The following is a 10,705-nucleotide window of genomic DNA, read 5'->3' as shown; positions in this document are numbered from 1 at the left end:
AATTACGTTCTGTGGCCTGCTCAGAGCGAGCACAAGTCCTATTGTAGTTACAGCACAATACAAAGGTGTGGCAGCAGGTGTTCTAATAACAAAGAATACCAAACATAACGTCGTTTTGAATCCTAATACACCATTTTTATTCAGATAAAACATGTTTAAAAATGGGGATACAACACTAGCTAACATGTAGAAGAGCTAAACATGGTTTGCATGAGTACACCAGATCATAACACGCACTCTTTCATTTATTGGTCTTTTAAAGTATTGGTCAAGCAAAGAAAGACACAATTTATACGTGTTTTGGGACGTCAAACCTCACATCTCGATCAATCAATCAATGGTTTTATATTAGGTGTAGCTACATGTTATCAATAGCTACAGTCCTGCGTTGATTTCGCCTTCAGCTTACCAAAAGGTTTTAGTGCCGGGCATAGACCGGATGGATGGATGGATGGATGGATATGGCCGTACCCTTTAGATCGGGCGGTGGCTAGCGCCACCAAGCCGAAATACTTATTCAACCAAAAACTAGATTTATTTTTTTTTCTTTAAAAAGTGAGTTTGAGGATTCATACTTTGCAGTGAAGAGTTTAATTTTCACTCGTGCTTTGACTTTAACCACCAATCAGATAACCTCCTTCTAGTTAAGTCTACCCGATTAAAGTCTATTTTGCCCTCCCGGTCCCTAAACCCCAGTGCTTTAAAAACTCTGCGCCATCATCCTGAACTATAGGGTGAAGCCCTTTACAGAACATTATCAAGTGTTCGGCAGTTTCTTCTTCCTCTCCATATGCACTGCTTGCTGTGTCTACCCCTTCGTACTTGGCCCCATATGTCTTGCTTCGCAGTACTCCCGTCCTGGCCTCAAACAGTAGAGAACGACCCTCAGTATTATCATAGATCCTTTCCTTGGCAATTTCCTGCTTAAAAGTTCGATAGATCTCTAACGCGGACTTCTTAATCATGCCCATTCTCCACATGTCAGTCTCCGTTTCCTTCACTTTCTTCTTAACCGATAGTTCCTTTTGGTTTGGCCACCTGCTGCTTTCTAAGTATTTACCAGTCAATTTCCTGGTTCGCTTCCTTCATTTTGTAACGACATTCTTCATGTACAAGTAGCTGAAAACCTTGCTAGCCCAACGCTCCTCCCCCATTTCTCTCAATCGCTTCTCAAATTTTATCTTGCTGCTAGCTTCTCTGCCCTCAGATGATGTCCATCCCATGTCACCTTGTACTTCCTGATTTGGAATTCTCGTGTGCTCCTAAAGCAAGCCTACCTATGCCACGTTGCTTAATTTCTAAGCTTGCTTGAACTTCTGATCTCATGCACAAGACTGCATTGCCGAACGTCAGCCCAGGAACCATGACCCCTTTTCATATTCCTCTCCCAACATCATACCTATTGTAATTCCACAGTGCCCCATTTTTCATCACTGCTGCATTCCTGTTACCTGCAGTCGTCACGTATATTTCGTGTTCCCTCAGGTACTCGGTCCCATTGCTTATCCATTCGCTCAGATACTTGTATTTATCTGTTATCTCCAGCGTGACCCCCTGTATTATAAGCCCACTACCTTCGCTGTCATTGAAAATCATGACTGCTGATTTTTTCTTACTGAACCTAAAATCTAACCTATCTCCCTCTTTACCGCAGATGTCCATCAATCTCTCCAAATCTTCCTTGTTGTTGGCAATTAGCGCTATATCATCTGCGTAAACACTTTTCGAAAAATGGTGCCCCTAGCACCACGCACACAAACTACAGTCTACCGCCATTGTGAGGACACCACAGCACACGACACAGACTGTCTGGCCTAGAGACGCTGATGCGTGTTTCTTGCAGCATACACAGACACCTCTTGCTTTCCTGCAGGATGCGGACCGCGTCGGGAGGGCACACCCATGAGAGTCTTTTGCAGGCCGGATCCATGCATTGCCAGTCACAACTGCTCGTGCAACCCGTTGAAGGATACAAAATATGGCTCATTGTGCAGCGGAAGCAGCTCATAAAGATTATCGGAGAGTACTGGGAGCTCGTTTAAGTAAGAAAGTGGTGACATTGCAGCGAATGATGCGGAGAACAAGCCTCCACCACAAACATCACAGCACTCACACATTTGACGGCTTGCTTTCCATGCCCTCAAGATGGCGCTAGCTATTCCACGCTCTTTTACGAAGCGAAACGGACGAAGAGCTCAGCGTCAGGTGCGTATTTATGAAAAGGGTCCATAGGGTTAGAGGTATTTTGAATGAATCACTGGCGGACTTTTCACAGCCTGTATAAAGCTCCTAAAATTTGAACTATCTCAATGGCTAGCCAGCTTTTGCTGAAAAGCAAATTGAAGGATGACTTGTTTTAGCTGTACGTAGCAAACAGTTCCTACGTATTAAAAATTGTAAATGATTCGCCTCTTCATCCTGGTTTTGGGTTGAAATTTCGAATACGTTTGGTTGTCGCAAAAAGAGAACGCTGCGTTGCTGCGCTCATAGCTTGACTTAGAAAACGAAAGGATGTTTATTTATTACCGGTTGTTCTACGCATAGTTTCTCGCAACGGTTTTTAGATTTCCCATCCCAGGCACACATATGTCTAGTTAAAGCTTTCTTTGCTGACGGTAGAATCTCCCTAGTGACCGTTTCTTCATCCCTACGTGCGCTGGATACCAAACTCTAAACAATCCGCCACACATTAATTTATTTAGGCTTCGTACCACAAAATTGTATTCGGTTTGTATAATGAAATGCGTACATGTGCTGCTGAACTGAAGCTGGAAAGTTGGGAGAAAGTAGTGGCACTCGCCCATGTAGAACATTCCTAGTCTTTGCAGCTTCGACAAAGTGGAGCAGGTCAGCCAAAATATCAACCCTGCTCAAAAGCCCTGTTCTACATGTCCAGAGCTTTGGAGCAAAGTTGATGTTTTATATGACGAGCCTTCTGAAACATTTATTTTTTGTTTTGATACGGCTCTTTGTAAAATGGTTTTACACCTGCCAGAGACCTTTCACAAGTATCTCTGATAAGTAATATTGTCACGCATGTCTGGAAAGAAAACGAAGATGGCATTCTGCTGGCCGCCCCAAGCTGGATCAAGAGAGAAGATAACGAGGCTGCGATCATTAGCCTGTTGGCCACTCCGACTCTTCTCTTCGCGAACAAAATAAGCGGCTTCTTCAGCCGTGTACGTCCTGGCCCTCTTTGTGCGTAACAGATTGGTGGAGTTGCATGGTAAGACAAACCCAACGACGGGAGCTTCACTACCAGTTCTCCGCCGCAGCCACAGCCTTGCTGGACTCTCACCTGCGGCAATCGTAATGGCCCAAGATCAGCCATCTAACACTTCGAGGCCGACCCCGATGGGTTCCATGCATTAAAACTGAGTCCCACCAACCTTCGGAGGAAAATCGTTAGAAGAAGTTGACGCGTGGCTCATCCAGTACAAGCGAGTCAGCAAGTTCAACGACTAGGATGCCGCCATTCAGCTCACCAATGTGGTCATTTGCCTTACGGATACTGCGCTCGTGTGGTTCAAAAACCACAAGGACACACTGACGACGTTGGACGTTCTTGTTGCAGAGCCTAAAACGTGCTTCGGCGACACAAGCGTCAAACGGAAACGCGCTGAGCGGACATTGTCTCAACGCGCACAGCTTCCAGGTGGCACATACACCTTGTATATAAAGGATGTGCTGAAGCTCTGCAAGGTGGTCGATGCTCAGATGTCAGAAGACGACAAAGTAAGACATTCGCTGAGAGGCTTAGCCGAAAATGTCTATATACTTTTTTCAACGGAAAAAAGCACCTAAGCTTGGTGTCCGACGTCATCCGGCATTGCCGTATTTTCGAACAGCTTGAAATACGCAGGATTGCTCCAAAGTTCTGCCAGCTCACGTATGTCACAACGGTTGCCAGCATCAACACGAGCTCCTGCCCAGACCTGTCCTCGACGATTCGATAGATTGTTCAAGAAGAACTTTTTCGCTAGGGAGAGCAGACGCATTCGATCAGCACTCGATCACCATTCTGCATACGACCAACATTCGGTGTATGCGCCACGTGAGACTGTGACTGAGCCGCCGCCTTCTACGACTCCTTGGCAATCGATGGTTATAGTGCAGCAGCTGTTTAGTACAATGTACCCCCACAGCCAAGGAGAGCACCACACTCGCTAGCTTTTTATCATGACCACCGGCCTCAGCGTCCGCCTACTTCGTGACGCCTGGTCTATCCTGATGATATACGGGATGAGCCAAGCCACTACGCCAGGGAAGACGTTGTTCGATTCATCCATGAACAGTGTTTCGACCTCTTACAGTTAGCTGCTCCTGTGGTGTCCCAGGACATCTTTCGCGATTTTGCAGCTGCGACGTGTATCCCCATGGTATGGCAACCCACCACACTTTGAATGACCTTCCGAACGACTTCGCGACGACCTGCGAGCAACGTACTATGGCCCACCACAGCACGACGACCCGAGGGCAAAACACCTGCTGCCTTGCGACGACTACTGGACACGCAGCCCCCGGAGTCACTCCCCTACATCTCACAGGAGCTTGACGCCTTCACCACCTCGTGTTCCCCGTTTACCTTCACCGTGGCATCGCAGCACGTTTCCTTTGGCGCACAAAACTAGCAAGCGCGGTTGATGGAGGTGAGGTCGCCGGAGATGTGCTAATATCAGAAATACCTCCTGTGTTGAGGATCAAGAACAAAGTGCGTTTTTTTTGTTGAAGATGTGCCTGTCATGACTTTGGTGGACACGCGGACAACAATTTCTGTCATGAGTGCGTGTTTTATTATTACCTTGGGACGGAAGGTGTTATTTTAACCGAATCAAGCTTCGAAGTTTTGGGAGTGAGTAGTGAGCCACTGCATCCTGTTGGTGTGTGTCAGACTGACGTGTTTCTCGAAGGCCACGTTATCCCAACAGAGTTCGTGATTATTCCGCAGGCAACACTTGATGGTACTTTGGGTATGAACTTTTTGAGGGAGTGTGGTGCGACTGTCTACTGCCGCACAGGGACAATATTTTTGAATGATCACGTTCCACCAGCACTCTCGAATTCTTTGTGGATCGTGAGACGGCATTGTGTGTCTGTGGCGACACTATGATACCGCCGTTATCAACCGTCCGTGTACCTCTTGGTTGGAGCTACACCAATTCTGTCAACTCTCATGCCAAAGTAGAACCAGTATACACACACTGCATGAAAAAATATGTGCTGATCCCACACTGTGTGATGTCGATCCGACGTTGACGCCCTGGTTTGTGAACTGTCAATTGATCTACAGAGCCTGTGAGGTTACCAGATCGTCTAATTGCATCCATCTCCAGTGGACAACATGAGGCCTTACTGGTGATCAAGCTTAGAGATGCGCCGGAAGAGCATCGTGGTCACAGTTTAGAAAAGGTTCTTCTGCCAATGGTGAATAATTAGCTAAGCGCAAGTGAACGCCGAAATTTTGTGAATGTACTTTCGAAGCAAGTCTCTGCATTAGGCTTTGCACAGAAACTCAAAGCACCCTTAATCCCTGCTTCTCGGACATGTCACACCATCAACGTGGGCTTGGCCATTCCAATTAGACAAAAGCCGTACTGTTTTTCATCATCCGAGCAGCGGATTATTAATGAGCAGGTTAACGAAATGATTCAAAACAAAGTCATTCAAGATTCGGCGAGCCCATGGGCAGCCACAGTCATTCTTGTTAAAAATAAAGATGAATCCTGAAGATTTTGCGTTCATTATCGCCAATTGAATGCTATAACGAAAAAGACGTGTACCCACTTCCACGTATTGATGATGTCATCGACTGTCAACATTCGGCCTCTTACTTTTCCTCTGTAGACTTAAGATCGGGCTACTGGTAAATTCTCATGCATCCTGAATAAAAAAAGACAGCTTTTGCAACTTTTGACGGCCTTCTTGAATCCAATGGGATGCCATTTGGACTGCGCAACGCACCGGCGACGTTATAGCGACTTATGGACACTGTTCTTCATGGCTTCAAGTGGAGCATATACATGTGCCATCTCCACGACGTTGTCATCGTTGGCCGCACCTTCAGTGAACAAAATTCACATCTGGATACCGTACTTACTGATATAAGAAACGCTGGATTGGTTCCTAACTGAAATAAATGCCCCTTCAAAGACCAAAAAATCCTTGTTCTCGGGCACCTAGTCGATCAGGATGACATCCACCCAGATTCCCAAAAGACAGCAGCCGTTGAAGCGTTCAGTACGCCACGGTAAGTTAAAGAGCTCCGTAGTTTCGTTGGGATTTGCTCCTATTTTTGCTGCTTTATACCTAAATTCGCCGATCTCGCATATCAGCTGACATGTTTGCTACGGACGAATATTCCCTTCGATTGGACTCTGGAGTGCGACTACTCTTTTCGTCAACTGAAGTTCCTCCTGACGTCGCGGCCTGTTCTTCGACACTTCGACCCATCAGCTCCAACAGAACTGCACACGGATGCAAGCGGCATGGGAATTAGTGCAATCCCAGTTTAACGCTACGGTAACCACGAGCACGTGATTGCATACGCAAGTCGCTCCTTGAGTAGGCCTGAGCAGAATTATACTGTCACAGAACAAGAATGCCTCGCGGTATTATTTTGATTCAGTGGTGTCGGTCTTACCTATATAGACGCCGTTTTACAGTCGTCACCGACCACCACTCATTGTGTTTGCTCGTCAATCTTCGAGACCCTTGAGACCGTCTAGCGCACTGAGCACTTCAGCTTCAAGAGCATAGCTTCATAGTTTCGTATAAAAGCGGTTGACGACACGCCGATGTAGACTGCTTTTCGCGCATGCCACTGAGCACTACAGAGCGTGAAGCCAATGACCTCGACCACCTCGTAGGTTCTATATCACCAAAGTTTCCCGACCTCAGTACTTTCAAAGGCGAACAGCGAAAGGACACCAGGCTATCATCAATTTGCACAACTCCTCTGGCATGCCATTTCTGTGTATGCAACGCAGTCCTGTATAAGAACTTTTACAGCACTGGCACAGGTTCACTCCTGGTGGTGCTGGAAAGCCTTCGGACTGCGATTTTAGGGGCTATGCACGACAATCCTACGTCTGGCCGTTTAGGCTCTGCGCAGACGCTCTACCATGCTAATGAATGCTTTTAGTGGCCGAGTATGCGACAGCCTGACGAGGTTTATGTGGCCAGCTGTACGCAGTGTCAATGCACAAACGCCCATCTACAGCTCCAGCTGGTCTTTAACAGCCCTTGCCACTTTCAAGCACACCTCAAGTGGACATTGACCTCATGGGCCCTCTTTCAAAGTAGGCTAAGCGTCATCGCTGGATAATTGTATGCGTCGATTACCTCAGGCGCTACTGCTAGACGGCGGCCATATCCACCGCAATGACCAGCGACATCTCTGTGTTCCGGCTTCAGAACGTTATTCTCCGCCATGGCCCACCTGACGTGATCATCAGTGATCATGGACGACAATTCATGGCAGATATAGTAGAAGAGCTTCTTCGATTGAGTGAGTCCCACCTTCATCACTCGTCGCCATACCATCTGCAAACAAATGGTTTCACGGAGCGCACCATCCGAACAATTGTAAAATTGGTCTCTATGTGTTTGGCATCTGACCACAAGAACTGGATGACGTGCAACCATTTAAACATGCGCGTTCAATACGACTAAGCATGAGACAACAGAATATAGCCCCTTTTTCTTGATGTAGGCACGACCGCAGCGGCCACACTTGACACAGTTTTGCCAATCACGACGCACGAGAACCTCTCTGCCACAAATCCTCTGCCTTGCAGAAGAGGCGCGTCGTATTGCTCGTCTACGCACTTTGACATCACAGGAAAAATCGAAAGCACGCTACAACGTCTGCCGCTGGTCTGGAAATTACCATCCAGGATACTTAGTGCAGCTCTAGACTCCGGTACGAAGACGCGGGCTATGCGACAAGTTCTTGGCCACATATGACGGACCGTTTTTTGTTCTCAACAAAGTCATGGAAGTCACGTACACAATAGCTCGCCTCACGAGAAGTGGTTTAAGAGCCGCTAAAAGCAAAGCAGTCCATGTCGCTAGACTGAAGTTGTACACACCAAGGTGAATCAATTACTTCGACCAGGCGGGTTTCGTCTGCGAGGGGAAGAATGTTGGCCATGCCTGGAAAGAAAACGAAGAGGGCTGAGCGCGCTTTCCTCCCCAACCTGGAGCAAGAGAGAAGACGATGACGCTGCGATCATCAACCTGTTGGCCGCTCCGCCACGTTTCTTTGCGACCAAAATAAACGGCCCCTTCAGCCATGTAAGTCCTTGTCTTTTTTATGCGTAACAGTATATAAAGGCTAGAAGTTAACTTTTTGTACCCGATTCCGCGTAACAATAAACAAAGCATGGCTGATCCTTCCGTCATAAAATTTAGCATAACATGAAAACAAAACTTGTTTTCAGAAAGGTAGTTGAGCAATTACACGGCATTGTTTCGCCCCAATGTCGAAACGATCAATGCTATGACAACAAATTGCAATGGCATAAAAAACCGGCAAGCCGCTCATAACTTGCAGCTTGTTCCTCAAACAAAAAAATGCAGGAAAGCAAGATATTGAGGAAGAGAGTAAAGTACCTGTCACAGTTAGAAAGTTAAAGTGCAAGGCGAAATGACGTAAATTTTTCAAAAGCAATATTCACTATAGATCCTAAGTCTCAATAAAAAGCAAATATGTTTGGTACAAGTATCCCTTCTTTCATTTTTACAAATAAAAATTTCCGTCAAAAGTGGGATGTACGCTAACACATTTAAACTCAGCTTTCCTTCAAATTTTTTTTCCTTTTTCGCTCGAATGTAAAATATTTTCGGCCCTTGCCATGAACCAAAGTAGGTGAGATATTTTGAATGGTCATAAGATTGTGATCAAATAAGCAAAAAAAGAGTAAGCCAGAACTACGTGCACTTTTGTACACCCGCCAGTTATATTAAATCTTGTAGCAAAATTTTGGTCAGTGAGGTTCTTTGTACGTCTGTTATTGTTGTAAAAAAGTGAGAAAGGTATTAAGAAAAAATGCGTTTATTCAAAATATTTACCCTGTACGTGTACAAAAAACCAGAAAGATCCCTTCTGAAAGACTTTGACTTGAAACTGGTGCAGCACTTTGTCAAGGTAATCAAGAGCGATAAAATTCTCAAGACTTGCAGCCAGTTCCAATGCCGACCTTAGTACTGTGTACCTTTGCGCGAGCGTTGCTCGGGTGCATTCACTTTAGGTTTTAAATGCAAATTTCTTTCTTAATCAGGACATGTCAGGCGTCTGTTGGTGTCAACGCGCCAGTGGGCTTCTCTCTCCACTCTCACTCACTCCCCCATTGCAACAGCTGTGGGCGCGAACACTTATCCTTACCCCTACCAACCGGAGAACGGGGTGCGGGTGGAGTACGGGAAACTGAGTGGTTGTGGTACAAATCCTCGTCTTGTCACTAATATGCGCCACTAAAAATACTACGCCACGTAATCTCAGTGAAAGAAGGGCATTCGCATATTTTTACGATTTTCATAGGAGAGGTGGAGGCGATTTTCTTGCTTCTTATCGTGTTTTGCGTCACCATTGTCATGACGTGGCGCTTTTGCACTGTGCTGCTCATCATTTGTGAGGCAAGCTTTTGTAGTGAGGCTTGATCCAAATTTTCCTAAAAATATGAGTTGTTCTACTGCTGTCATTAATGAACTGACCCACAACGTCAACTAAAGCACATTTTATGGTCTTATGGTTGGTATACATGTCTTTGAGCGTGAACAACACATGTACCAAGTTACGAGTTAACCTGGTGAAAAGCGTATGACTTTTATTATAAAATGACGTGTACTCGACGCTTTGAGAACAGTTGTACATGTTTGTACATCGTATGATTGCTAAACCGTCAACAAAATACTACACAACAGGTTACATAGAACAGAAAAGTTACTTCCAGGCATGGAAGAAGCGCCAGAAGATTGTGTATATAGCTTGGCCAGCTTGGTCAGCAGATTGCTATATAGTTGGTGCAAAAGTTACATTGAACCGATTAGGAGTTGTTATGTTGTGCTGAGGAACGACGATTTGCATTAAACGTGTACTTGCACTCGTCCAGATTAGACGCAATCACCACTGTACTGACTTCCGTTGCAAAATAGAGCCAGTGATGAGATGTACCTTAGACTCGACCAGCTTAGTCATCCTATCACAACGTATTGATGTGCTTCTTTTTCTTGAACGATGCATGATAGCTCGAAGAGGGCGTCTAGCTTAGTGCAATAGGACACAATATGCGATCATTATGCTGACCACTGTCAATGGGGCATGTTTTTTGCTGCTACTCGGCAAGGAAAATTGCTTTGACCTTCTTTCGTCGCTTATTTCTCAATGCTGTACTTATTTCTCATTGGCGTACAATGGTGTACTTCTTTCATCGCTTATTTCTCAATGGTGTAGCTCCTCAATGGTGTACCTTGGTGGTGGGTAAAACCCAATTAACCTGTAAGCAAGAAATAAAGTGAAAGTTTGCGATAAGCATTTGCACCCTCTAGCGAATTACATTCTCTCTTTATTAACTCCTTCTAAGTTATGAGAATTATGCTGCGATATCAGGCTGGATTGCGCGCGCATAAAAACTAAAAATCTGTTGTACAACAAAAGAGGAGAATAGTAAAGGTGCGTTCTATTTTTGATGGGTCCATTGGTCAT

At 45.6% G+C, this 10,705-nt stretch overlaps 1 protein-coding gene across 1 annotated transcript in view; it reads right to left on the bottom strand.

Moving 5' to 3' along the window:
• Window positions 1-9,810: 9,810 nt before the first annotated feature.
• The window catches only part of LOC142768587 (uncharacterized), a 33,272-nt gene continuing 32,377 nt past the window's right edge, over window positions 9,811-10,705 (bottom strand). Inside the window, exon 5 of the mRNA XM_075870584.1 lies at window positions 9,811-10,496. Within this exon, the coding sequence (XP_075726699.1) occupies window positions 10,492-10,496 (5 nt within the window). The 3' untranslated portion in view covers window positions 9,811-10,491. The remainder of the gene's footprint in view (window positions 10,497-10,705) is intronic.

This window comes from Rhipicephalus microplus, chromosome 8, assembly GCF_043290135.1.
Source record: "Rhipicephalus microplus isolate Deutch F79 chromosome 8, USDA_Rmic, whole genome shotgun sequence".
NCBI lineage: Eukaryota > Metazoa > Arthropoda > Arachnida > Ixodida > Ixodidae > Rhipicephalus > Rhipicephalus microplus.
The sequence above is the reverse complement of the archived record's forward strand: the minus strand, read 5'-3'. Positions and strand labels throughout refer to the sequence as shown.